The 26,823-nt window shown below is 40.2% G+C and overlaps 1 protein-coding gene across 1 annotated transcript in view; it reads left to right on the top strand.

Annotated features, from left to right (window-relative positions):
- abcb7 (ATP-binding cassette, sub-family B (MDR/TAP), member 7) overlaps positions 1 to 16,148 on the top strand; it is a 40,259-nt gene extending 24,111 nt beyond the window's left edge. The window contains exons 9-16 of the mRNA XM_041798117.1: positions 3,174 to 3,348; positions 3,833 to 3,990; positions 7,449 to 7,612; positions 7,772 to 7,901; positions 8,309 to 8,480; positions 12,437 to 12,540; positions 13,177 to 13,284; positions 14,673 to 16,148. Of these exons, the coding sequence (XP_041654051.1) occupies positions 3,174 to 3,348; positions 3,833 to 3,990; positions 7,449 to 7,612; positions 7,772 to 7,901; positions 8,309 to 8,480; positions 12,437 to 12,540; positions 13,177 to 13,284; positions 14,673 to 14,891 (1,230 nt within the window). The 3' untranslated portion in view covers positions 14,892 to 16,148. The remainder of the gene's footprint in view (positions 1 to 3,173; positions 3,349 to 3,832; positions 3,991 to 7,448; positions 7,613 to 7,771; positions 7,902 to 8,308; positions 8,481 to 12,436; positions 12,541 to 13,176; positions 13,285 to 14,672) is intronic.
- The last annotated feature ends 10,675 nt before the right edge of the window (positions 16,149 to 26,823 follow it).

The raw sequence follows: 26,823 nt of genomic DNA, 5'->3' as shown, positions 1-26,823 counted from the left end.
ACTCAAACAAGTCTGAAACACTTTACAAGGCTTGAAACAAATTTACATCATCCAGAACATTTGTGTTTCATAAAACACATTTATATGAAAACATCAAAAGAAAAACATTTACAAATTCCAAAAGAAATCTACATATTTCAGTACAAATGCACAATAAGTCAGGTTCAAAATTGCAAAGTGCCAACAACAAAAGGGATACAAATTTAACATTTTAGCCAGCTGACCTTTACACACCTGGAAGACACCAAAGCTTTTTTCTCATATGCACTGGTAATAATTTCATGAGGATTGCCTCTGAAATCCTCCTGAGTTGGTTCTTCACACTTGCACCTTACAGCAGGAGTCTGCCCCTGCTGTGAAGTAGGGGTGACAGCAGGGAACTCAGGAGGAAATATGTCGTAAGATAACAAAGCAGAAGTAGCAGATGAAGCAAAAGAGTCAGCTAAGTGAAGCTTTAATGCCATTTTTGCTTTTATATTAATGCCTCCTGTTGTTTAACATATTCATAGTATCTACAAAATCGCGGAGAAGAACAAACTGGCAAACAGAAAATATAATGTAGCAATTTTATTACATGCATGGAGATCCCACTGATTACATTCATGTAGTTTATACTCCTATCTGGTCACAGGAGATGCAGGTAACCTCCCTCACCTGCTTGTAGTGAATATTCCTGAATACTTCTTGCTGTGTTCTCTCATCTGCTCATTCTGACTTTACGTGCAAAGTGTAATAATTTTGAATTTAATATGGGGCTGGCAGAAAAACAAACAGAGTGAAAATTTTGCCTTTCACTTGACACATGCAGCTCACCCCAGAAACTTCAGGAAGTTTTTTAGAAGCCTTGTACAGGTGTGAAAGAAGTACACACTTACCTTCAAACATAATATTTACAAGTGCAATAAAATTTTTTGCATGTGTGTATAAGCAGTCTGCTATACTGGAATCATACCCACGCTAAGTCATTTAAATGTACTATATAGAAATAGGGTTTTGTCTTGTTACCTTTGTCAGTCTAGCATCGATAAAGAGGCATCAGTGTTAAATTGAGACTGTTTATATTCCTGCCAGTTAAATCTTCCTTATTGTATTTTTGATATTATTTTGCTTCTTTAGAACATTTTATTACAGTGTTATTCTCTTACAGTGCATTATCAGCTTAATTGTTTTTTTTCTGACCAACTGACAGTAACATAAAAGTCTGAGAATAGCACCGATACCTTATTGGATAGATTTAGAAGAAGTGATGTCTAACAACTATTTTTGTTATTATGACCATAAAACCTTTGCTGCAAAAACAGTGTTAATTTTGTCGGCTGGAACTATGACTAAAAATGTTCGTCAACAGCCTTTTTTTTTTCCGTGATGAAAACTAGACTAAGACTAGCCAAAAAGATATCTGTGTTGACTAACTTGGACAAAAAAGGATGTTTAGTTTTCGTCAAGATGACTAGATCTAGACTGAAATGTAATTTCATTTTCATCGGACATTAAAAATCCCCAATATTTCTCCACTGTGGCCAACTCTGTTAAAAAAAATGCATCTGTATCTCTTTTGCCTCTTAGCAGTAGAAAGTAGGGAACCCAGGTTTGGCAGGTTGATTAGAACACACTACCATGACTCGGTACCAGATTTAGGCAAGAGAATAAATGCTTTGACTAAAAGTAAAGACTAAAGGCTAAAACTAGACTAAAACTAAAAAGGGTAGAAATGACTAAAATGTGACTAAAACTAAAAGACATGTAATCAAAGACTAAGACTTAAAAAAAAAAAAAAAAATAGCTGTCAAAATTAACACTGCTGCCAACCCATTCATGCATGCACTTGATAAACGCTGACTATTCTTGGTTTAATTTTATGTGTCACTGCTCTCTTGGCCCTGCTGCTCTGGTTTTCTTTCAGGATAAAATGATTCACCCTTTTTGTAGCTCCCATTCTTATCACCACAATAACATTTGTTACTGGACACTGAGGGCTCCAAATTTCGCTCCGGTAATGACCCAAATTGTATCTTAGTTATAATTTGGTTTGCTTCTGTATGCTTTATAATACATAGGACTTCCACAATAATACTCATTGTCCAGTTTTGGGTACTTTGTCAGCTTTTCCACATATAGATTTGAACCATGTTATTTTCTCTGCTGTATTATTTTTGCATCCTGTTTTCCTTAACGTTTTATTCTGTGTTATTTTGTGTCATCTGTGCCAATGCGGCCAGATTTAGCATCACTCTGAGCTGTGAGTGTGCATATGTAATTAGATCTCCGCCCACTCAGAAATCCGTTCCACTTTCACAAAGGGCTGGATGAGAACCTGAACATGGTGCCATGCTCTGCTACTGTTTGTCCTCAATGTGCTACTTTCTTCTCTCTCTGTCTGATTTCCTGCATTTTCCTATATGCAAATCAGTGGCAAGCACAGCACCACTGCCGTCAGCTAGAAAAGCAAATCGCCCACTTAACCAGAGCAGAGGAACAATAGTGCAAACTAAACAAACAGAAATATTAGGTAATTGGCAGCAGTGAGGAGGGGATCGTTGTTGTGCCTGTGCTGTAGTTTTATGTGCTTTTGGCTGAATCATGAGGCTTTTTTCTGTAAATGATTGCTGTATGTCCTCAACCAAATTAGTGCTGCTTGTGTGGTTTAACACTTCAGCGCTGCTCTGCTGGTAGGTGTCTGAGTAAGCTGCTACAGATGTAAACATACAAGCTGACAACAGTGCCAATAATGAGTATTCTACAGCAAGTCTTGATTAAGGTGCAAAGCATGCAAGGCTTTCCCTACACTTATAACTGCTTTAAGTTTTCTAGATTGTTCTTTTGTCCCTGCCCAAAGCTTTGGATTAGAAGTTCTGTGTTTTGTTTTATCACCCTCCAAATCCTTTAAGATCAGTAGGAAAAAGATGAAAATACAGAGACATGAGAAGTGCTTTAAAGGCCAACTGAGACCTAGACTATGCACAGAGCGGTCACTGAGAACAAATGCAACCTAGAGGCAGGCTGCGCTAAAGTGTCTATCTGCCTGACATTGCTCTCCATGCTTCCTTAACCTCTAACCCTAACCATATTTTGTGTTTCTTCATTTCTTCTCTCTCAACTTACACTTTCTCTCCTTTTGCACCATCTCCATGCCCTTTACTCCCTTTCCCCTCCTTTGCTTACCATGGCTGTAGTACTTCAACAATGAGAAGTATGAAGCTGAAAGGTATGATGGATTCCTGAAGATCTATGAGTCATCCTCTTTAAAAACCACGTCCACGCTCGCCATGCTCAACTTTGGCCAGAGTGCCATCTTCAGCATCGGCCTAACAGGCATCATGTTGTTGGCCAGCAACGGCATCTCTGCAGGTAAGTGAGAGTCTGCTTGTGTAAAAGTTATTATTTAAGGTTTATAACCATACACAAATTTGATGATGATAATAGTCAGCAGTAAACATTAAATATACCCATCAGCTGACCTGAATTTAACCCTCCATGCTCACAACTTGTGTCCACAGCACAATAGTGAAAAATGTGCTTGTAGAAATAAGAAAGTTAAGGAAAAAACACGCTTCAAAACAAGCTCAAATGGACAGATGAAAACGACAAGAAAAACCCTGACTGAAGTGGATAATAGAAAGTAAATGAGAACAAAGCACAGCAAGCATGAAAAGTGGCATGAATAGAAAATAAAATAGCCATGATGCAGAAAATGAAATCACAGTGGGTGGAGATGGATTCAGACTGTAGCACGCTTTGTCTGCTTTCACAACTTGAAAGGAGAAATGGTCTGAGAGTTATTTTTTTCAGATCTTAAATGCAAAGATACACTCAGAGCATTTATTTCTTGTAGGTACGATGACCGTGGGAGACCTGGTGATGGTGAACGGTCTTCTCTTTCAGCTCTCTCTCCCTCTCAACTTCCTGGGTACAGTTTACAGGGAGACCAGGCAGGCCCTGATCGACATGAACACTCTTTTTACCCTGCTCAGTGTGGACACCAAGATCAAGGTAACCTGTCAGCCTGACATGCATTTCTTCATGATGTGAATGCAAAATTATCTTCTTTTTTAGCACCTGAAAAGAAGTGCCAATAAACTCCTGCACCATAGAAAGTGTATGTATTAGTCCTTTAAAAAAAACTACAAGCAAAATTAAACCTGGATACATAACAAGGGCTTTTACTTTAATGTGTGATAGCATAGGCCATGCTTACTTAATCGTAGCAGCATGACTTAACTAACCTCTCTACATGCTGTAGAAAATGATGGGTTGAAGTCAATCATAGTAATTATATGTTTGAAGTGACTCAGATACCATAGTGCAGCATCACTGCATTAATGTGATCTTTAATAATCTTACACAGCATTTATTTACCTGTTTTGATGGTTTGTAAATGGCATTACTGGTATTTTTCTCTATATCATTGCTTTTAATTAGAGTTAACAAAAAATAGGGAAAATAGTTGAATTAGGCTAGGTTTGTGTGTGTTTGTGTTTCACAAGGTTATAATCAACCCTTCTGCAGTGATATATGAGAGGGGTTTTTGTGTTTTGTTGTGCTGTTTGTGCTGATCATTTTCTCAATCAGTGACAGAGAAAACAGGTGTGAATCATTTGGTTCTCAAACACTTAGTGAATATGTGCTGATGTGGAAGAGAGGATAAAGCTTGTAAATGTTCTGTTTTGGTATTTTATTTAGCTGCTGTGGTTTTTTCAGGGTACATGCAGGGTCTTAAAAATATTAAAGTTGATAGATAAGTATAGCAAAAATTAAGGCCTTTAAAAGGTATTAAAAAGTCTTAAATCAAAGACCATACATTCCTACATTTTTTTGGCTGTTTTCAGGTTTTATATTTGTCAGGTTGTGGGCTAGTTTTCTGATGGATCCATTAGATCTGATGTCACTCTGCACCCCCCTTTATGTGGTGGCCCGTTGAGCTATCAGTGCATCCTCAAAGCTCTGCTGTGTCCCTAGCTAGCAAGTTAACTTTGTGGTGAAGTGATGTGTGCATGTTAATGAAAGGTAAATGCACGTTTTCTCAGAAGTGGTTGGAGGAAAAGGTGTTGGAGGTGAGGCTGATACATATTAACATTTAAATAATTTGCAAATAAAAAGCAGCTTTGCAGTGAAGCTTTTGGCTAGTGTAATGCCTGTGCAGGGCTGCATGGTGGCTTCGGCACAGGGGTTAGCACTGTTGCGTCACACCAAGAAGGTTCCTGGTTCCAATCCCAGCCAGGACCTTTCTGTGCTGAGTTTGCATGTTCTCCACGTGCATGCGTGGGTTCTCCTTGGGCACTGCAACCTTCTTTCACAGACCAAAGATGCTCTTTAAGTGAATTGTTGACTCTTAATTGGCTGTAGGTGTGAATGTGAGTGTGCCTGGTTGTTTGGCTCTATATGTCAGCCCTGCAATTGACGGGCAACCAGTCCAGGATGTACCTTGCATCTTACTCAATGACAGGTGGGATTGTCTCCTGTCCCCGTGACCCTGAATGGGATAAGGGGTGTAGAAAATGGATGGATGGAATACTAGTACAGAGCCTCTTAATGTTAGCATTACTAGCAACTCAAAGAAAGCCTTGTATGTATACTATGATATCAAATACAGTCTACATTCTCTTGACCATACTGTCACATTTCATCTTAAAACATGCATATAACTGTGTAACCAATGCAGCTGTATAAAATAGCTTAGAAATCTTTAAAAGGGTCTAAAACATGTTAAATTTAATGACAGTTTTTTGTCTCTACACAAAGTGCTGAAATTCTCAATACTTCTTCTAAGTTTGCTTCTGGCTGCAACTTAAAAATATTCTGATGCTAACAGTTATTTTGAGAGTTGATCTGTCCACAATCTCTCTTCTCCATGTATTGATGGATCATTTTCTCTATTAAATGAGAGAACTTTCATCCATCTGTCCATGGATGAAAGTTGGATTTCCTATTTCTGTGAGGGATCGTAGGGGGGCTGGAGCCTATCCCAGCTGTCATTTGACAAAAGATGAAGTACACACTGGACTGGTCACCAGTCAATCACAGGGCTGACATGTAGAGACAAATATTCATGTTTGCACTCACACTTTGAGAAAATTGAGAGTCAGCAATGAATCTAACAACTACATCTTTGGACTGTGTCGAGGACCTGGAGAGAACTCAAGCATGTAAGTAGAGAACATGCACGGAAAGGTCCTGTTTGACCAGGATTCAAACAGTGAGGCTGTGATGCAACAGGCTAACCACTGCACCACTATACAGTCCATGAGGGATCTTTTTTTTTTTTATAAATGCTAAGTTATAAATCATGTTCAAATAGCTTTTGTACGGACAATAATCCAAAGTTTGTCAGTTTTGGTGAAAAGACCTGACTCTTTAATAATATATCTGATATATCGAATATCTAATCTTTTCATGAATTTAGCTGTTGTTCAGCTTTAGTTTTAGTTTAAAAGCCAACTTTATCTTACATTCTCCCATTTAGGTTGGTTATAGCCCATAGTAAAAGTGTGAATTTTTGTACTTAGTAATTTTCCTCAAATGCTGGCTTTAAACTAAACAAGACAAAAAAATGCAGAAACTGTTCGATCATAGATACCTTAATCTTTGGATTTTCAGTGTGATATCTACATTTTCGTGAGGCATTTTATGGCATGTGTCTTTTGTCTTTTTCAAAACAATGTGCCAACCTACCTTAAATAAAAAGAGGACATTTAGGTGCAAATATGCGGGTGCTGCCTGACAATATGAATGCCACTTTGGTCTGCAGCCTGTAATTACAGTAGGAGAAATTAGTCTGTCCAGTTATTTTGCACTCATCAGTAATACTCCTCTCCATTGTGTTTCCCTGAGGAATGGCACTGCCCAACAGGCCATTACTGTCTCTGTTTTTTTATGGAACACATTGGCCTATTATGCAGATGTAAAATAATTTGAACCCCCCCTTCACTTAAAACTGCCCCACAAAATAAAAAGTAAATGATTTTGGCTTTTTTCCATGCTGGGGTGTGTGTGAAATTATCATCTGTTTATACTAATGGACTGTGAGTTATTTGTATTAATTGGCCTGGCTGGATTGAGAGTGATTATGTTGCTATTAGGTTGTATAGAAACGGAGCCGAACAGGCTTTTTACTCGGAGGGTAAGGACAGCACTTTATTCACAACTGACCTTAGCTCATCTCAGCACCATGGCTCAGCTCTGTATGTACCAAAAGTTTTCACGCCTATTGATCCTTCATACACCATGAAGGACAAACAGTGTGTGAAGATTCAGAAGGTCTTTTGAAACGACCTCTCCAATTTGCTCTGCTTTATGCAGTGCATGTATTCTCTGTGCTCTAGCATTATCCCTCTTTACAAGGTGTTGGAGTAATATTGCATCATGCCAGGCCTCGTCTGCCAGTGGCTGCTCTGTAACTGTCTCCCCTCTCTCTGTTTTGTGTGTTCTAACTCTCTGATGGTTTTCTCTAGGAAAAGGATCTCGCCCCGCCATTAGCCATCACACCACAGGAGGCTACCATTCGCTTTGAGGACGTTTATTTTGAGTACCTGGAGGGTCAGAAAGTCTTAAATGGAGTGTCCTTCGAAGTGCCTGCTGGGAAAAAGGTGGCTATAGTTGGTGGCAGCGGGTCAGGGTAGGTAACCTTAGAGAAAAGCAACTGTCAAAGTCAGGTGTGTGCGTCATCTCATTCGTATGTGCAGACTGTCTTATCATCAGATATCATCAGGAGCCTGTGGGGGGTGCAGCTCACAGACAGACTGATGCTGACAATTGGTTCCACGTCTGCTTGCAGGAAGAGCACCATTGTGCGGCTGTTGTTCCGCTTCTATGAGCCCCAGCGGGGGAACATCTACATAGCGGGGCAGAACATCCGAGACGTCAGCCTCGAAAGCCTGAGGAAGTCTTTGGGGGTCGTACCGCAGGTTTGAAGCCCACCAACACCGTAAAATCAACATGGACAAACAATAAAAAAGGAGTTTTCACCACATCAGTCTCACTATTTGGAGCCTTTTTACAGATAAAGAAACACACATTACTTTTTAGAGTTAATGGAATATAATTGATAATTACATACAACAAGGGGGCAGCATAGAACAATGTTACAGTGCTGTTTAACAGCAGTATTAGAAATGAGCTGAATTGAGTATCTCACTGCAGTGAGCTCAGAGGCTCATCTGAACAGATGGTACATGAACAGTATTTTTTGTCATTTGTGTTCTTCCTCCCTCCTACCCTTGTCTTTGTATCTGCAGTCCTCCGTTTGTGTCTCTGCTGCAATAAAAATATTCTCTTAAGCCTCATATTTCTCTTACTGTGTTGTTGTTGTCAGGATGCAGTTCTTTTCCACAACACCATCTTCTACAACCTGCAGTACGGGAACATCGACGCTACACCAGAGGAGGTGTACCAAGTGGCGCGCCTAGCAGGCATCCATGATGCTATCCTTAGGATGCCCCATGGCTATGACACCCAGGTTGGGGAGAGGGGCCTCAAGCTGTCAGGTTTGCAGCACTATTATGAACACTGTTTAAATATGGTCTCCTCTGCAGAAGCAATTGTCTCTCCCTAGATGGTTTACTCAGCTCGAACATCAAAATTTAGAAAATATTCAGTAAGTGACTGCTTAGAATTTAATTTATTCAAACATAGCTCGCAAACAACTTTATTGTTCTCGTGTGAGACTGGAACTAGCAATGGTTGTTGTGTATTCAATAAAAAAAATATCAGATAGTTTTACCTGTTTAAAACATGGTAACCCTTAAGGTGTACCTTAAAAAGCTTACTGTTTGACTGAAAAGTCCCAAACCAAGGCATGTTTATTATTTACTCAAGAACAAAAAATAAAAACAGACAATCTAAACTTTTGAGAAGCTGAGATCAAATGATATTATGCAGTTTTATCAGTAAGTGACTGAAGCCCTTGATGGACTGTCAAAAATGTTTCTTACTGTGGATTTTTTGTTGTTGTTGTTTTTTTTGTTTTTTTTTTTTTGTTTGTTTTTTGCATCATAGTTCTTTCAAATTTGACTCAAATATTCGGTATGGCTATTAAAAACATAACTAATGCTGTATTACAATTTTATTGAAGATAAACATTTTTCAGTGCCTTTCTCCTTCAATATACTCCACTTCTGCATCAACACGCCGCTGCATTTTGGTGTTACACTTATTAAAGCAGTGGAGTTTGTCTTCTTCAGACAGTTGTCTTAGAACCTTTGTACTTCTTTTCTCAAGTTCTGACACAGAATCAAAAAGTGTTCCTTTGAGCACAGATTTGATATTAGGAAAAAGAAAACAGCCACAAGGTGCTAGATCAGGTGAATAGGGAGAGTGATCAAGCACTGTGATTGGTTTTTGGGTCAGAAACTGATTTACAGAGAGTGTAGTGTGAGCTGGTGCGTTGTCTTAAAGGGATACTTCAACATTTTGGCAAATTCACCCATTGCCATACTTCCTATAGTCTTAGTAAAAGGTTCATTACCTTTAGTTGTCGGTGCAAGCTGTTTTTAGATTGGCGCTGCCGAGTTCGGACCTGCTGTGCCAACTTAATGTAAGCAAGACGGTATTTCGGCTTTCCCTCATCAAACTCATCAAATGCACAATCCAACAACTCCAAAACGCTCTCGTGGACAAGTTGTGACCTGTACATTCAAAGGTAACGAACCTATTACTAAGACTATAGGAATTATGGCAATGGGCAAATTTGCCAAAATGTTGAAGTATCCCTTTAATGAAAAAAATTTTCCACAATTGTGGTCTCCTTCTTTGGACTTTTTCTTGCAGTTTTTTCTAGAACCTGTTTATAGTATTGATTCACTGTTGACCTTTCTGGAACCTACTCCTCCAAAATGACACCTTCAGCACCCTGAGGATGGGAGCTGGCACGTTGTCTTAATGAAGAATGAAAACATTTTTCCACAATTGTGGCCTCCTTCTTTGGACTTTTTCTTGCAGATTTCTAGAACCTGTTTATAGTGTTGATTCACTGTTGATCTTTCTGTAACCTACTCCTCCAAAATGATGCCCTTAGCCCCTTGAGGATGGGATTGAAGAAACATGTTATTCAAAGTAAAACAACTTTTAAGTCAAAAATCCTAGGAACGTGCTTGTTTTTTCCTCCGAAAGCCCTCTGTTTTGCTGTTCTCATGACATGCTTCCTAAACACTTCCAGAACTTTTTCTAGCAAGTCTGGAACTTGGGTGGCTTTCCTGGGTCTTTAAAGATTAATCCATATCAGTGCCTCGATATTGGAAGTCTTATCATCCATTTATAATCCATTTTTCAATCATTCCAGCAGCTAGCAGGGTTAGCTTGCAGACATATTGTCTGTTTGTATCCTAGAATGCATTGTGACATGTCATGCTGTGCCGCACAGCGCATGTGCACAGACTTAAAAACTGAAGAAGAGAACCTGAATGACTCGTAATAGGGAGAAATAGACGGAGAGACTATTATTTGTCTCTATTTGTCACTGCAGACAGAAACTGCTTTAATTAATGACTCAAATTCCCAAAAGCACAAGGAATTTTTTTTGTAAAAATGTGAATATTTTGCAGACTTTTTGTCACAGAAGATTTTTTTTTTTTTTACTTTTTGGGCTCAAAAAGATAAGTGAAGATTTCTTGGGGAAAAAACACCCATAGTTATCAATGTTTACTGTTTTTAATATATAAGAATCTTTGAGTTTTTTTTTATTTGTAACACTCAGTGTGACTGTGAACCACGTGGTAAATACTCTACGGTACCCTCATCTAATGCTTAACAATCTACAGTATGACCTCGAGCTCTGTGTGCAGTTTGTGGTTTTCACTGTTGTGCTCCTCTATTTACATGATGATTTGTGTTTGTTTTTTGGGGTGTAACAGTTTTTGTTATTTGTCCAGTTCAGTGTACATAGAACTGTGACAACAAATGTGTATTTAAGTGCTCTGCTTAGACTCTGTTGTACAACCAATCCTGTGTTTATATGAGCTAGTCTGAGATCCTTCACTGACGCGCACGAGTCAGGATTTTGCACGAGGATCACTGCACCAGTTTTTTTTTTTCCAAAGTGTGTTAAGGCACTCCCCATAAATCATAAATTTGATACATTGCTCTAAAAAGCACATATTTTAATTTGCATACGTGTTTATTTTACTTTTGTAAACCGGGAGATATTGGGCTGTTGTCTGGTTTACTTTCCATTTTGCATATATATTTTTTTTTGTCCCACTGATAGTTGTTAATAACACTAGATGGAAGAAATTATTGATCAATTGATCCAAATTTATATTTCAAACTTTTAAATAAAGTATTAGCTGCACAAACATTAGTAAAAGAAAAAAAATAATATTAAGAGGGAAATCTAGAATTGTACATCTGGAACTTTTCTTTTATGGATGAACCTAACCCTTGCCAAACCATGACCCCAAAACTGAGGTACGAACAGAGCCGTGACCTCTGTGAACCATGACACCCTTATTGTTTTTATATAATAATGCCAGTGCAGTTAAGTGTGTGCAACACCTTAATCCAAGGCAAGTTATTTAGTTTATGATATGGTATTGTAGTGTATGGTATCATTGATGTTTAGGAAATTGATCGGTCGTCAGTTTTACTGTCTCACAGCATTTTTATTGCTCTTCATCTGCTGCCAGGAGAAGGAAATTGTTGTAGTAAGATTTAGGAAAGGGCTGCATTATACTGTTAATTATGTTTTTTTGTTGGGAAATAAAAAGAAGCCCTAAGTTATCATTTAATTTCACCTTAATTTAAATAAGATTCATTAAGAAATTTCATCTGGAATTGCATCATTGTTATTTTCTATGTGATGTACAAACTTGTTAAATTGCATGTTGCCTTGTTTGATGTGTGCGATCAGGCAAGACTGTGTACTATTTGGCTCCTAGCATTACTCTGCAACTCATTTAACCCACATAAACAGACAGTGTGCAAGCATTTTCACTCAGCATTCAAGAGGAAATTACAGGCAGCACAGATTTCTTTATGTGGAGTGACTGAGTGAGTGAGAACGGACAAAATAAAGACATGACTAACTTCTCATTAATTTCACTGCTGCTGTATGTGACAGCTGCCAGTGAGTTTGTTGGAGAAGAGGGAGTGCAGTCAGGGCTTTGAGGCTCCTTACTTCCTTGATTGCTGTTCTCCAGTGCCAGAAATATTTGTGTCTGCTGAACACCGCTAGCTTTCAAGAGGCTACACACAGTTCCTGTGTAATAAAGGCCAGGTCAGACGCAGTGGGAGAAATTTTTGCATTGTGTTTTTTCTTCTCAAACAAATTAGTCCGTGTCAAGAGTGAGAAATCCCTACAGGAATGTGTTTTTTTTTTTTTTTTTTTTTTTTTTTAAATTTTAGCCACCTGAGGTAATTATCTGTTAAGAGATGAGAGAGACACGCAGTTCCATCAGATGTTTTGCTTTAACCTGATTTGCTGTTAAAAATGGTTGTTTCATTTCAGGAGGTGAGAAGCAACGTGTCGCCATCGCCCGTGCAATCCTGAAAAAGCCGCCCATCCTCCTGTATGACGAAGCAACATCCTCGCTCGACTCTATCACAGAAGAGGTGGGCCTGACAGGGGACACACGCCCATAACGCACCCACGAATTCTCTCACACAAGACATCCACATTTAGCAGAACAGACACCCACTCAGTCACCTGCTGTAGGTACACAATAACTCAGCTCACTCCTGCGTCATATACCTGCTGTGACACACAACCCACTCCCACCCTCCCGTCACGCTCTCACCACCCCCGTGTTCTCCCCCTGCCACCTGCCAATGTTTCTCCTACTTAATCTCCCGCTCAGCTTAAACCCCACAGTCTTTGTAAATGTTACATTTAATGAGAAAGTTCAGCTCACTCTCTCTGAAATTCAGGGAGAAAAGAAAGAGGGGAAGTAGGTGTTCTTGTTAATTGAGATTCTCTGTTGCTTCTTATGATGCTGTCTTTAAATTATCATATGTAAACAGTGGAAAGAAAACCATATGAAGGAGACTGTTACCAAGCAGCGTCTTATTGACTTAGCTTCTTCTTCAATCAAAGTTTGGGTGAACACTTCATATATATCCTGTCATTCATGCACTTTGTTCTTATTGTTTTTGCTGGCCACCATTATTACAAACTATTTTCTTTTGGATTATTGGCTACTCCTGTGCAGCTTAACAGTTATAAAGTCATTTGTCTTTGTGTACTTCCAGAACATCCTGAGTTCGATGAGGGGGATGGTGATGGACAGAACATCTGTGTTCATCGCCCACAGGCTCTCCACTATCGTGGACGCGGACGAGATCATAGTGCTAAATGAAGTAAGGAGTCATCCTGTTTATTCTTTTACCTGATCTTCTACCTTCCTTGATTAACCGTTCCAGCCGCAAAGTCAGGTTCATAAGAAGCTAATAATAAGACAGTTCAGAGTTCCCCGCATATATCAGGTGCTGTGTTAATTGCCAGTCCAATTAGTCAATTTTGCATTGAAGGGAGGGATACTGACCTGACCTCGGTGTGACCTTCAGCACACTGTGTCTGCCAGCAAACAACAATTTAGCAAGTAGCCTCTGTTTTTTCCTCTCATTTATTTTGAGTTACCTTTGCACAATGTACGTGATGAAGACATGCTTTGTTTAGCTTTTCTCATTAACTTCAACAGCAACAGAACGTTGTCGGTAGAGTCGAACGTATTATTTTCTCCATAAGGGCTCATTAAAGCAGTCAGACTCGACTGGCTGTTTTGGTCAGATGGCGTGTCTTGTTTGTCTCGGTGACTAATAATGTATGGGCCAGCTTCCCAGATACTGATGAGGCCTTGTGCAGGACTGAGCAAGTCTCTCGGTGCAGATCACCATTCACAAAGGTCATCTTTAAGGTTTTATGGTTAAATGTGTTCATTGAGATTCAGAGGATGCTTATGTAAGTAATCTAGATAATGTGAACCTTTTTAAAGTTGCACTGGAAACCAGGGGGAAATGTGGAGTATTTAATGGTTTGAGATTGAGGTGCTGTTAAGCAAAAAAGACTCGGAGTGGACTGGAGTCAGTTATCTAGAAAGTAAGAGATGATATGAAATGTATCACACATGAAGTGACATTTTCCACCACTGCTACAGTCAGAAAGGATAAAATGAAAGCATTTTCTTTGAACTGTGGCATGCAAGCATGTGTGGTTCCATGTTTTCAGAGTCAGATGGCAGGGATCAGAGGGTCGTGGCAAGGAGGCATGTTTGCGTGTGATGTCGCCATGGCGTTTGCTGGTGTCACCAGCAGTGGACTGCCTGGGGTGCTCATTAAAATAACGAGCAGAAGGAAAGTCACGTGCTTATCTTGGGTGCACTAAAGATGATGCCAACACCTCTGCATGCTCATGGGAGGTGGGGGGAAGGGGGAGGGGGTCTGCCTTCGTTTGTGTTTGAATGTGTGGGAGGGATGTGTGTTTGTCGTGTGTGGCTGTGCATGTGTGTCTGTGAGTCTGTTTTTGAGAGAGAAACTGCAACAGTTGTTGGGGAGGCGGCAGGGATTCTAGGGGGGAGGTGACTGCAGAGAGTGTGGTCAGTGTTGTATGGTCATGAAGTGATGCTAACAGTAGGACTCACGGCCTCTTTGTTCTACTTTCACATATAATGTGGCCATTTTTAATACAAGCTTAGGTTTCGCGTGTTTCCTTTTCTTGATCCTCTGCCATTTTTAAATTTGTTTCCTAGGGCAAAGTGGCAGAGCGAGGCAACCACCAGACTCTCCTCAGCACTCCGGGCAGCCTGTATGCAGATCTTTGGAACACCCAGAACAGCAAAATCCTCAACAACAGCACGAGCTCGCTCAATCCACCAGAGGAACACCTCTCCCAGAAGGAGGAGGAGAGGAAAAAATTGCAGGAGGAGATCCTCAACAGTGTAAAAGGCTGTGGGAACTGCTCCTGTTGAGAGGAGCTGTCACCTCCACGCCCTCGCCATCCCCTCACAGATGGCCTACGCTGGAATCTGCTGGACTGAGTGCAGTGCTGGGGAGGAAAAGAGGCGTATAGCTGCTTCCTTTCTGCCCATGCCCAACTCCAGCCATACCCCCACCCATGTGACTACCCCTCCTCCTACTCATGTGAAGGCCACTGCTCGCCATAGTGAAGGAGGAGGAGCAGAACAGGGAGCAAGTGTGTTTAGCACTGGCAGCTGTCCAGAGATGGAGCTTGTATGCCAGTTGCCTCAGCTGAAGCCAAGCATAAGAGACCTCGTATATCACGTACGTGTGCGTAAGACATCTGTTAGTCAACATGGCTGCCCCCCCTCCTCCTCATTTTTGACATCAGGTTTATTGACATCTTCCATTGCACTGGAAACAGATGAGATTACATGGATAGAAAGAAATAATATGCCTTGATGGTGCAAAATTTGTACTGATTTAAGTTTTAATTTCCTTCAAATACACTGACTCTATAGTTTGTTTTTTTTATATAAACGTTGAGCACATGTTACAGTATAATCACTCTAATGGCTAAATAACAAAAAATGCATTTCAACATTTTGTAAAAAGAAACCTATTTAATGAAGATCTCAGCAGAATTAAGTGTTAAAGCGTATTTCCCATGTCTGCGCTCTCAATGTATGTTTAAAAAATATGAAATTTGGCAGATACTCAAGTCTTCTTGATGAATCACAACATAATGTGGCTGTTTAGACTTGTGAACATACAGAACAGCTCCCTAGTGAATATGTCACAGTCACACTGATATAAATATCACACTCTGAGAATGACAAGAAGCACCTCTAATAAATCATGAATGATTTTCACCACACTTGGAGCCACATTACGAGGCAACAACTTGAAAGCCTCCTTTGGGAATATTTGCAGTCATATCATTTAGCCTTGGTTGACAACCTCTTCCATTGAAAAACATATTCAGAGATTTTTTATTGTTTCTAATGCCAAAACAGCTTTCTGGATTGTATGATCAGAATAAAAAGACTTCCTCCTGAAGGTTTCATGTAAATGTAAATATTTAAAAGCTGACAGTACATACATGTCCTCCTTTTCTGAGGGCTGATTTGGCTGTGATACACACATTTTTAGAAACCTTGGTATGTTATTGTGTCTATAAAAATGTCTTGATCTAAACACACAATGTACTGTTTTAAATATTCTGGTCTACATTGAGTGAGTACGATACAGACAAATAAATGTTGAATTTTGTCTAAATAATTATGTCTCTGTACTGTTTTTTTGAGTACATCTGAACTCTGAGGATTAATTACAGGGGTGTCCTCATCATGGCCCAAGGGCCAAGAGCAGCTCATGGTTCATTTTAAATTGGCCTGCAGCAAATTGAAAAAATAAAATTAAATATGGCCCACATTAGAACATGGAGCTTGTGCTTGACCATGCTGTACTTTATAGTTTCAATGCCATGCAATTAATTCTATTAACAAATACACTGAAAAGAAGTATTTAGTGACTTTTTTCATGTCTATATTGAGACAGCTGCAATAACAGTAGCCTTATCAGCAACCAAAATAGTAATGTCTTGTTTCCTAATGTCCTGAGGAATAAAGACAAAAGGATAACTGCAGCAGATAGCCACGTGAGTTGTGCTGCGATATCTGTGCCATCTCAAGGTCTGATTTACACAGTGTCACTGTCCTCCTGACAAGGGTGGATCTAGTGGTAGCAGGGCCCCCCCGAAACCTGATTGGCCACCCTAAAATCTGTAACAGTCATTGGCTATTAACTACCCTTTAACTTCTCTTTCCACTTGACGGTTGTAAAAACTGTATATAACGACCGCACGTCTGCCTTTGAATGTGTGGACTCTAATGTCATTGTACCACCCATAATTTGTGACTCTGTAGCCTGATAACACCACTAATAAAAGTGGAAACCTTTACAGCCCTTTAATATGCCCACAATCTAAAACTAGAAAAGCACTCGGAGAGCACAGACCTCCACCATTAGCCCTATCTCCCAAAAGTGAAGAATCCTTTAAAAAATCCCTGATGTTCCCATGTGCCCCCCACCACGGCATTCACCAATTACTCCCTCCCCAGCAGGGTGAGAACACAGTGAAGCTAACATTGGTTTTGCTACGGATGGACTGTCATGGCGGAAGCATTGCCTGCCGGTCCTAACAGATGCACTGACAGTCTCACTGATGGTATCACAGTACGACTCAAAGTCATGGCAGAGGGTGAATATTCCTCTATTCCTCCCAGCTTTGTGAGTATTCTCGCTACAATTCTCTGTGTTACGCTTCAACTTGTCTCCTCGACCGGGCGTGCGTCTTTCAAACTCTATAAACCCCAAAACTTTGAATAGAAACACACCCAAAAACGCTGCTGGGATTGAAGTGACTCATGTCCGCCATCTCCTGGTGTAAAGTGGTAACAGTGCAGACATCTGCCATTAGCCCTATCTCCCAATAGTACAGAATCCTTTAAAAAAATTCCTGGATCCAGACGGTGATCGGGATCACTCCCAAAATCTAATCAGTTCTTCCTTGTGCCATTTCTGACATTTCCTGAAAATTTGATCAAAATCTGTCCATAACTTTTTTAGTTATGTTGCTAACAAACGAACAAACCCACCCGATCACATAACCTCCTTGGGGGAGGTAACAAACTGGTCAGAGACATTCAGAATCACCCTGTGCATAAAAACAGTGTGTAATTTGGAACAGCTGCAAATAATCCAACATAATGGGGGTAGTTCCATACTGTCCTGTGGAATAAGCTAGTGATGTGTGGTTAGTGGCACTGAGTGTTTACCTGCTGCTGCCACGCCGCTATGTACCAGTGTCCATACAGGAAAGAAAGGTCAAACAGAGCATGTGCTTTAAGGAGCTTCTTTTTTGCTTTGTCTTTTTGTGGCCATAGAAGATAAAGGACATATTTCCTTCTGTAACGAAACTCTTTAATAAAAATGTAACTAATAACAGATGACATGTGAGTACTCTATAAGATGCTTCCATTTGTTCATGAGAGTGTTCGAAAAAAAAATGCATGAAGTTCATAATATAACTAAGTAGGTTTTGTAATACATACTTTACCTTACCGTGTTTTCAGTGATTGTGAGTAAAGTTTTGATTATTTTCTGGAGACCTCAACTTGTTAATATCTACCTTTGGATAACAAAGCTCGTTTTCCCATGATTATTTGTCATTTCCTATCTTTAGAAAATGACCAAAATGTATGTTATAATGGGAAACAGAGTAAGATAAAATGCATAAATGGGTTCCTATAATGTGACATGTTCATGGATTGCAATTTTTCATTAAGAGCTGGTAGTGGGTCCTGTGGCTAGGTAAGATAGCGAATGTCTGCATGTGGCTATGGTGGGAGTTGAGAATTAGCATGGAGGGGGTTGGCTTTGAGATGCCAGAGCTCAAGATCCAGCCTTCTCAAGGTCTCGTGGGACCGAGTGGAAGAAATACTAGAGAAGGGAGGTTCCCCCTTGACAGCCCTGGTCATGTCCTGGCTCGCCCTGCCTATTGGTTGACTTATGGGTCAAATGATACAATAATAAGGGCCTTGTTGGATTAAAGGTCTTTCACTGAATGCTTGTCTGTTCATTAGAGCACAACATCTTGAATAATTTAATATAATTAATTTTTTTTCTCCATACCATGTTAAAATGAATATTGATAAAATTAAATAAAATCATGACACTCTTTTAAAACATTGCTCATGTATCAGAAAGTCAGTGATTGAATTTTGAAATCATTTTTTTTTCCAGTGCAAATTATTTTCAGCACATTTGATTACTGTATCTGAAATAATACTAATTATAAAAACATATTTAGTGTTCAGTGGTTCATATTGGGTGTTTAAGTGGGGGTGTATATTAAAGATGTAATTTTAGATCTTGAATTTTTTTTCTTATAAATTATTGCTAAGACCTCCTTTCATCCTTACACACTCATTGTTTTATCATCTAGAGGACAAAATGACAGAGAACCCCCCTCAAGAACCCCTGCGACTCCCTGAATCCTCCTCTGGGCCCTGTCACATTAGACAATATTTCTGTGAGGCCTTTGGTGGGATTATAACTGAAACCGACAATAACAAAAAAACATTCAACTAGCATGACAAAACAGACCCTGCTGCTGCATAGTGACCCCCCCCAACACACACACACACACACACACACACACACACACACCTCCTGAGGAAGTCACATTATAGATGAAAGTAGACTTTGATAGAGGCCTGCTTAAAAGGAAAGCAACTTGATGATTACTGGTTGGATGGCTCTCCTTTCATGCGTCAGATGTCAAGGCAGATGAGTTGATGGTAATGGCGTCCTCCCAATCTAACCTAGGAAGAGATTATGAGACTATTCATTAGCGACTCCCAACAACCTTCAGCTGCTGCCCTGAACAGGTTATTCACTAATTATTCGGCAAACATAATTCACTATGATCTGCCTGATCTACACAGAGCTGATATTTTCCTGTTTTTCTTCGGGCAAAGCTTTCTGTGTGTTTCATATGTTCAAGGACAGAAAGCTAAGTACTGAAGTCACTGAGCAGACTGAGATGGACTTACAGGGAGGGAGACTTCTTTCTGGCTATTTATATTAAAAAACAGCACCATAAAATCTATTGTTCGATGACCCTTAATGATTCTGCATTGGTGTGCATGTGATCAGTGCTGTTGTGTTTGTGTGTCTTCAGGAGGTAATGAGGAAGCCATTTCCCTGTTTACCATGCAGAATTGTGCAGGCGCAAAGAGGACAGACACACAAAAGCCTCTAACAATGCTGCTAATACAGACCCCAGGAAAAGAGCCAGCCCCTGATGCAAAGTACGACCTTCTGCTGGAGGAGACATTTTCAAAGAACATGCAGATAAGATGATAAGTCCTTATTCACTATATTCACACAGCAGCCACTTTCCTCTGATGTGTAGGTCATGGTGGAAAGCTAAAATGGGGCTATAATGGGTCATAGCTGTCATAGCATAGCATCTATTTGACTTACACCTATGTCACAATACATTCAAAGATAACACAAGATACTTGTGCTCTGCAGAAAGGATAAGCCCCAAACCCAGTTAAATCTTCACTATTGCCTCCACAAGTGGGAACCCTCCTTCGTTGAAGTTTTATTCAATTTGTCCCCCGACCCCTCCAGAGGGTTGAACAGGGATCTCCAGCGTCCAAGAGCCACCCCCTCTCCATGCTAGCTCTCACCGCCCACCATGCCAGCATGGATACATTCTCTGTCTTACCTACCCCACCACATGGCCTCTGCAGACCAAACAGCATTGCCACCTTCAAAAGACCCAGGTTTAGCAGGAGGGTGGAGGAAGTAGAGCTAGGGTGAGGTGCCCTGACTGGGGCTAGCACTCACCCCAGCTGGACTGAGTTGATGCTCTACCTCCCCCTTCTACCTTCCTAGCAAGACTCACTTGACTCACTTTTAGGTTGTTTCCACCAAGCGGTCCGGCTCAGTTCGGTGCGGAACGGCACGCTTTTTTTTTGTGTTTCCATAGAGCAAAAATTGGAAAGGGTCTCAAAAAACGGACCCGTACCGTCCCACTTTTCGGCACCCTTCCATAGGGGTGCCAATCTTACCTACCCGTACCAAGAAGATGGAGCTACACACACAACAGTAAGGGCTGCACTAATGTCACGTCAGCGCGCAACTTAGCTGCTCGCCTCCGGGCTTCAAAACGCGGTAGTCTATGCTGTGACAAGAGAGCGAAAACGGGAGAAAAACGGACTAGTATCTGCCTAAATGGGAAATATTTGGACTCGATGGAGATCCAAACTGTTTCCTCTATGGATATTGATATCTGGCCTCAAATCAAGTCTCCTGATGTTTATCTGGACCTGATTTTAAGAACACAAAGCAGAGCCCAAACGCTCACATCAGCCTGATCCATCCGCAATGGATGAAAAACTAAATTAATGCTGAAGTTTTGTGAATATGAAGCCTTAGAACAGTTCATTATCTTCTGTAATTAGTAATTATTCTACTTCTTACGTTAGGAATCGTGAAAACATTGCTCTGTGGTTGTTGAACGTGTTTGCAAAACTTTAGGCTGCTGACTATTTTACAACGAGATCAGCGCACCCAGGATTTCTGACTTAATCTAGTTTGATTTTAACACTAGCTGAACTTTTCCTCTATTTTTAATGTGGCGAATTCTCACAGTACAGCCCTAAACTTTCATATTTTGTTGTATAAACTGTTCTAGACTAGATATATTCATATATTAACGTAGCGTTACAAGTCAAACCGTCTCTGTACACGTATTCCATCAGCTGTGGAGCTGTACTGACAGCGGTTAACATCATTATTAAAATGTAGTTATTTTTTTAAAAAGCACTTTCAGCTGAAATAAAGCTGTTTACTGCTTATTCCTTACTGATTTCTGTCACTCATCCTTTCTATAACTCTATGGCTGGACCAGCAGACTCGCGCTGCATGTGACTTTACATTCATGTTTTTACAGCCCGCCCACCAAGTGAGGGCACCGGTGTCTGTGGAAACGCAAACTATTTTGGGGTTTAGCGTACCAAACCATACCAAACCGAACTGAATCAAACTGGACCCCCTGATGGAAACACTGTTTCTGAAGCTATAATGATGACTTCCATTGCCATTGTGAAAGCTAGTGAGGAAATAGTGCACCCTTAACCTTGCAAAGCAGATGGATACGCCCGTTTCCTTGTTTTTCCCTGGCGAATCCATCTTGCAAAGCTCCCATCTGAACAGTTTGGTCCCAGTTAGAAAGTGACAGGACCAATCAGCGACAGAGAGTCCTGACATAAACAAGCAGCAGCTAGAGCTGGTGCAGTTATGGAGGAAGAGATTAGCATGGATGCTGCTAAAGCACCAGTTTTATCAGAACTTGACAAAATTTCTTCGTTTAAAGAAGAACAAAGAACAGCAGTGAGATGTTTTCTTTTCAAAAACGAAAAAAGTCGAGTACTTACATGTCTATAGTCACCATGTTTCGCGTTATTCCTCACTAACTGCGCACGCGCAGCTCGATAGCAGCTACCTCACGTGTTTTGTTGCTCTGATTAGCCCGTAGAGATGTGATAGAACGTTTATCCAGTCACACTCTGAGTTTTTTTCAAATCCTCTGCCCTTTCACAAATGTTTCCTGTTGAAGTTTTTCAGGTTAGTGCACCCTGCATTCATGCCTACTTCCAGTCCCTGCCAACCTGTAGTGAAATTTGATGTACTAAGACACATACCAATGTCTTGAAAATATGCCTTTAATAGGATTACAACCACCCCTGGTTCCCTAAAATACTCAAATGCCCTCTAAATGAGGCTATGTGGTATTGAACACATTTGCCAAATCTAAAAATACAACATGTAAATCTGTATTCTCTGCCTTAGCTGCCTGAATCTGATGCCAGATCATGCTTGTGTATTCTACGCATCCTGCAAAACCTGGGTTCCCTGCTTTCCGCACTGTTGTGTCTATTAAACCGCTCCTTTCTAAATTACTAGTTATCCCCTGTGCTACTATACTTAAAGAAAAATATTTTCCTTAGTGTTTAACAGTGAAACTGTTCTAAATTGGTTCAGAGCAGAAGACTCCCTCTCCTTGGGAATCAGTATTCACACTGCTCTACATCAGGCTCTTGGGATAGATTGTCTCTGCCATACTAACCTTTATAAACACCATAGAAATCTAAGGACACCAGGCACACTTTTATTTATCCATAGGGAACTCCATTTGGCCCTGGGGCAGAAGAAGCCTTTGCACGCCTTATTACATTCTGCACTTCTTTCCTCCTTGGTAGTCCTGCATCCATACCAAACTCTATCTCTCCTAAAGGATAGACAACTTTTGCTAAGCACATGAGCAAACATTTAGCATTCAACAATTTCCTGACTCACTTGAAAACTCCATGTTTTTGCACTAAATACCAGACAAGTAAATTCTTAGCTTGCACAGCATTAGCTTAGAAGTTATTAGGGTTGGGCATGGAATGTTTTTTTTTCTGATATCAGTGCTTAATCAATACTTTTTTTTTTTACAATTTCAGTGCCTAATCAGTGCCTGAATTGATACTTCGGGTCTGTCTGCTGCCTGGGTATCATAAATGATTGACAGAAGTATCTTTAAAAGATGCCAGTCGAATATGGGATAAGAAAAGTGGTGAGCATGCCTGGCATGGGGTTCTTGGGTCTCATTGGGATGTGTTAAACCAAGAAAAATACATGTAACTTGAGGTTGCTTCAATAAAACTTAGCCTGTTCGAAAATGTAAAGCCCGCTTTCTTATAATGCTAACTTTACTGTAGGACTGTAGCAGGGGTGTCCAAATTATGGCCGGGAGGCCAAATGTGGCCCACAGTCCAATTTTGATTAGCCCGCAGCAAATTCTAGAAATAAAATGAAATATGGCCCACATTTGAACATGAAGTGTGTGCTTGACTGACTGTGCCTCATAGTTCAGCACAAGACGGTGCTACCATGCTAGTCCTGTAAACAAACATCTCAACAAGAAGAATTTGTTAATGTATTTTTTGTGACTCAACTGTGATAACCCTGTACATGACAAATATTGGCAATCAAAATGCTAAACCTGGAAATGATTATCTATTTGCCTTTTCAGTCATTAAATCAAGCATTTAGCATAGGTTCAGGTAGGCCATTGAGTTGAGCTCTGCTCAGATCAGTTGATCTAATGCAAGCATGCATCGGCTGATAGACAGCTGATGTGCTCTAAGCACACTATTGGCCGATCACTGTCCTGCTGCCTTATTTAAACTCTGCTGCACTCTCTCTTCTCTTGCAACCCTCCTCCACACCAGCTCCTCCTTCATTCTGTTTCTGTTGTGAAACAGAATCAGTGTTGTTCAGTTTTTCATTGATGCCTGCTTTGCTCTGGAGTTTTTGCTGCTTCTCTCCCATCCTTAGGCTTTCCTTACCTGCAGAGTAAGAGTAGGAACGTGTGCTATTCCTGCTTGATACTTTCCATGTGGGCTCATTGGAGGGTAAGGGGATCCCAGAACAGCCATACTGCTCAACATAAATAACAGAAAGAAGTGCCAATGAATAAAGAAATATTTATATCTGCAAATCATGTGTTTCCTTACTGAACTTACCATTTAGGCATACTCAGTCACTAAGCATTTTTTTATCTACATTATATTGGGTTAACAAACTTTGTATACCTCACCTTGTGGATATTAAAATGGCCTCAACATCCTTAAATATTTCTATATGTGGCCCTTGATGGAAAAGTTTGGACACCCCTGGTGTATAGCAGTTCCAAAATCAGAATTAAAGTGAGCTTTTGACCAAAGGAGTTGATCAAAGCCAGGTCAAGGAGGCACATACTATGCAGAGGCACTGACGATCCAACACACATGGGTTTATAATATTAAACCATGTATAGGGGAGGCCCCTAGAAGGAATTTTAAGAAACCTGACTATTTCTCTTGGGCTGGCTGTTTAGACGGCTGAAAATTTCCAAAACTTTTCTCTTTGATTTTCATTGTGAAATATTTTTTCTAGTTAGGGGTTTGTGCAATAATGAACATTAGAACAACTTTATCAGCCCCCAAGAGCAGTAGTTCTCAACTGATCCAGCCTCAGGACCCAAAAGTCTGTCTTACGACAGATCGCGACCCAAGTTTCCAAAAAATGTTAAACAACACGTTTAGTTAATTGAATATGTTGCAGTTTGGAGCACGATCGGGCCAAAACACCTGAAATAAAATAGAAAAGGGACAAAACTGACAAATTTTATACCCTCTTTCCCCATCATTATGTGTCGATTTTTGCCAATTTTCTGGAGAACTTGTGAAATTACTTAATTATAATGAGAAAAGTAGCCATTTATTCAAGAAAAGGATAAAAATTAGCTGAAGTATTATTCAAACATGTAAATTGACCAAGTTTCACAGTAAAACAGGGAAAAATCAAAGGTATAGATGCATCTCCAATAAGGACTTCAAGACTTTTACCACCATTTCTTTTTCAGACACCTAGTCGCCATCCACTGAAAACTGCTCCGCGACCCACCTTTGGGTCCCGACCCCTAGAGCATGGCAGTATGTTATCAAACAGCAGTTGTGCTTCACACCCGGAGTGTACCATCAGATGAAAATGGCTGCTGTGTGATTAAAGCAAGCATAGTTGAAAAATGAAGTCAATTTGTTAAATGCATATTTTACAGCAGAAATAAGCATGTTACAGTGTGGTTCAAAAGCAGGTTTGGTCAGATATATTTTATGTCTTTATGGGCACAACTGCATGGGGAGTGTGTAATTTATAAGTCAGTTTTGGTGTAAATATGGATATTGAGTTCTGCACTGATAAGACTGCAACTAATGGCTGTTTCTTATCCCCACCTTAGCGACATCTCTTCGTCTGTTATTAGATTTATCTAAGGTTAGTTTAAGACAGTTCTCAGAAAGGGACTGCTGCAGCTTGGCTCCAAAATCCCATGTCAGTAACAAACGGCTGGTGTCACTTGGAACATCCAATATTTCCTCCAGTCTATGGATATAACTCACACCCACTCCTCTCTCTACATGGCTTTATCATATTGTCCTACACAGGAATTCACTCTTGGATCTAGTGTGGAAACCTTAAAATTGCAATCCAGCGTGCACAGCTGAGGCAACTGTTTGAGCCACACATGTCAAATCCCCCCCGACTCCTGTGTGGACATTCTCCTTCTGATGATGATAATAGGCAGAGCAGGCTGAGACTTCAGGGCAGTTCTTCTGCACCAGACAGTCAGCTCACACCCATCTCCAATGGAACTAGTGTGGCCAAGGGCGTATACGCCTTGATAAATATGCATTGCTGCCTCAGAGAAGATGTAGTTATTTCCACCATTTTGTGTGGGAGTGTAAATCTATGTGCGTAATCCCTGTGTACTCTATCAATGCTCCTGGTCAAAATGAGGATGAATATTCACTTTTGCGTGCACATGCACACACAAACACACACTCAAAGCCAATCCTTTTAAAGTCAATAAACACAGATGTGGTGTTTGTTGCATCTCTGCAAATATGCAGCATGATGCAGATGATGCAACTCCTGAGCAGAGCCTGGAAGATAGAAGCAACACACTTGTAATATTTACAGTGCTTGCTGCAGACAAAACTTCTAAATATCCTCTGAATTTCAATTTGTTTATCACCCACAGGCAAGGAAGGTCTTCTTCCTTTTCAGAAAAATAAAAACAGCTTAATCTTTTCTAGACCTGATCATGGAAAGGTTAAATGGTTTCTAGCTTTGAAGGTCACCTATATACATCCATTTTTCAAAAGTAAAGACACCAACAGTTAGAAAAGCGGTGACCTCTTTAGAAATACTTTTATTTTTTGTAAGTGGTTAAGTTAGAAATGCTTGTAAAAAAGGAAAAAAAATAACCTCAATAAGAAACTGCAGACTTTATGTTGTGTTCATACACTGATTTCAAAAAGCAAGTTAAAATTGCCTCATCTACAACAGAGCGGGCAATGTCATTTGAGGTCACAGGTGAACAATCATCAGGTTCATTCAGTGCAGCTGCTTTTAAACGTAACTGTGCTAACTGTGAATAAAAACATCTCTGTGTCCCAGTTAAATGACTGTGGCTGCTGTCAAAGAGTCCCAGAGGAGTTGTCTCATTAATCACAGTATGGAGCCGCTCTGGGTCTGTGCCTCAATGACATCATCATGACTACTGTCTGTTACAAAAGGACACCTTTTAAATCAGTTAGTCATCAACCTATCTGAATGATATATAATAATATAAAATGCAGCTCAAGGACTGTAAACCTGCATCAGATGGCTGACAGTGTGACCAGAGGAGCTTGTCACATTTGGGAAAAAATATAAAACAAAAGAGGACACAATTGCAGGCAACACAAAAATTATGTACACTCACATGCCACT

Source organism: Cheilinus undulatus, linkage group 10 (assembly GCF_018320785.1).
Source record: "Cheilinus undulatus linkage group 10, ASM1832078v1, whole genome shotgun sequence".
Classification (NCBI taxonomy): Eukaryota; Metazoa; Chordata; class Actinopteri; order Labriformes; family Labridae; genus Cheilinus; species Cheilinus undulatus.
Note: the sequence above shows the minus strand (reverse complement) of the source record. Positions and strands in the feature narration are given on the sequence as shown.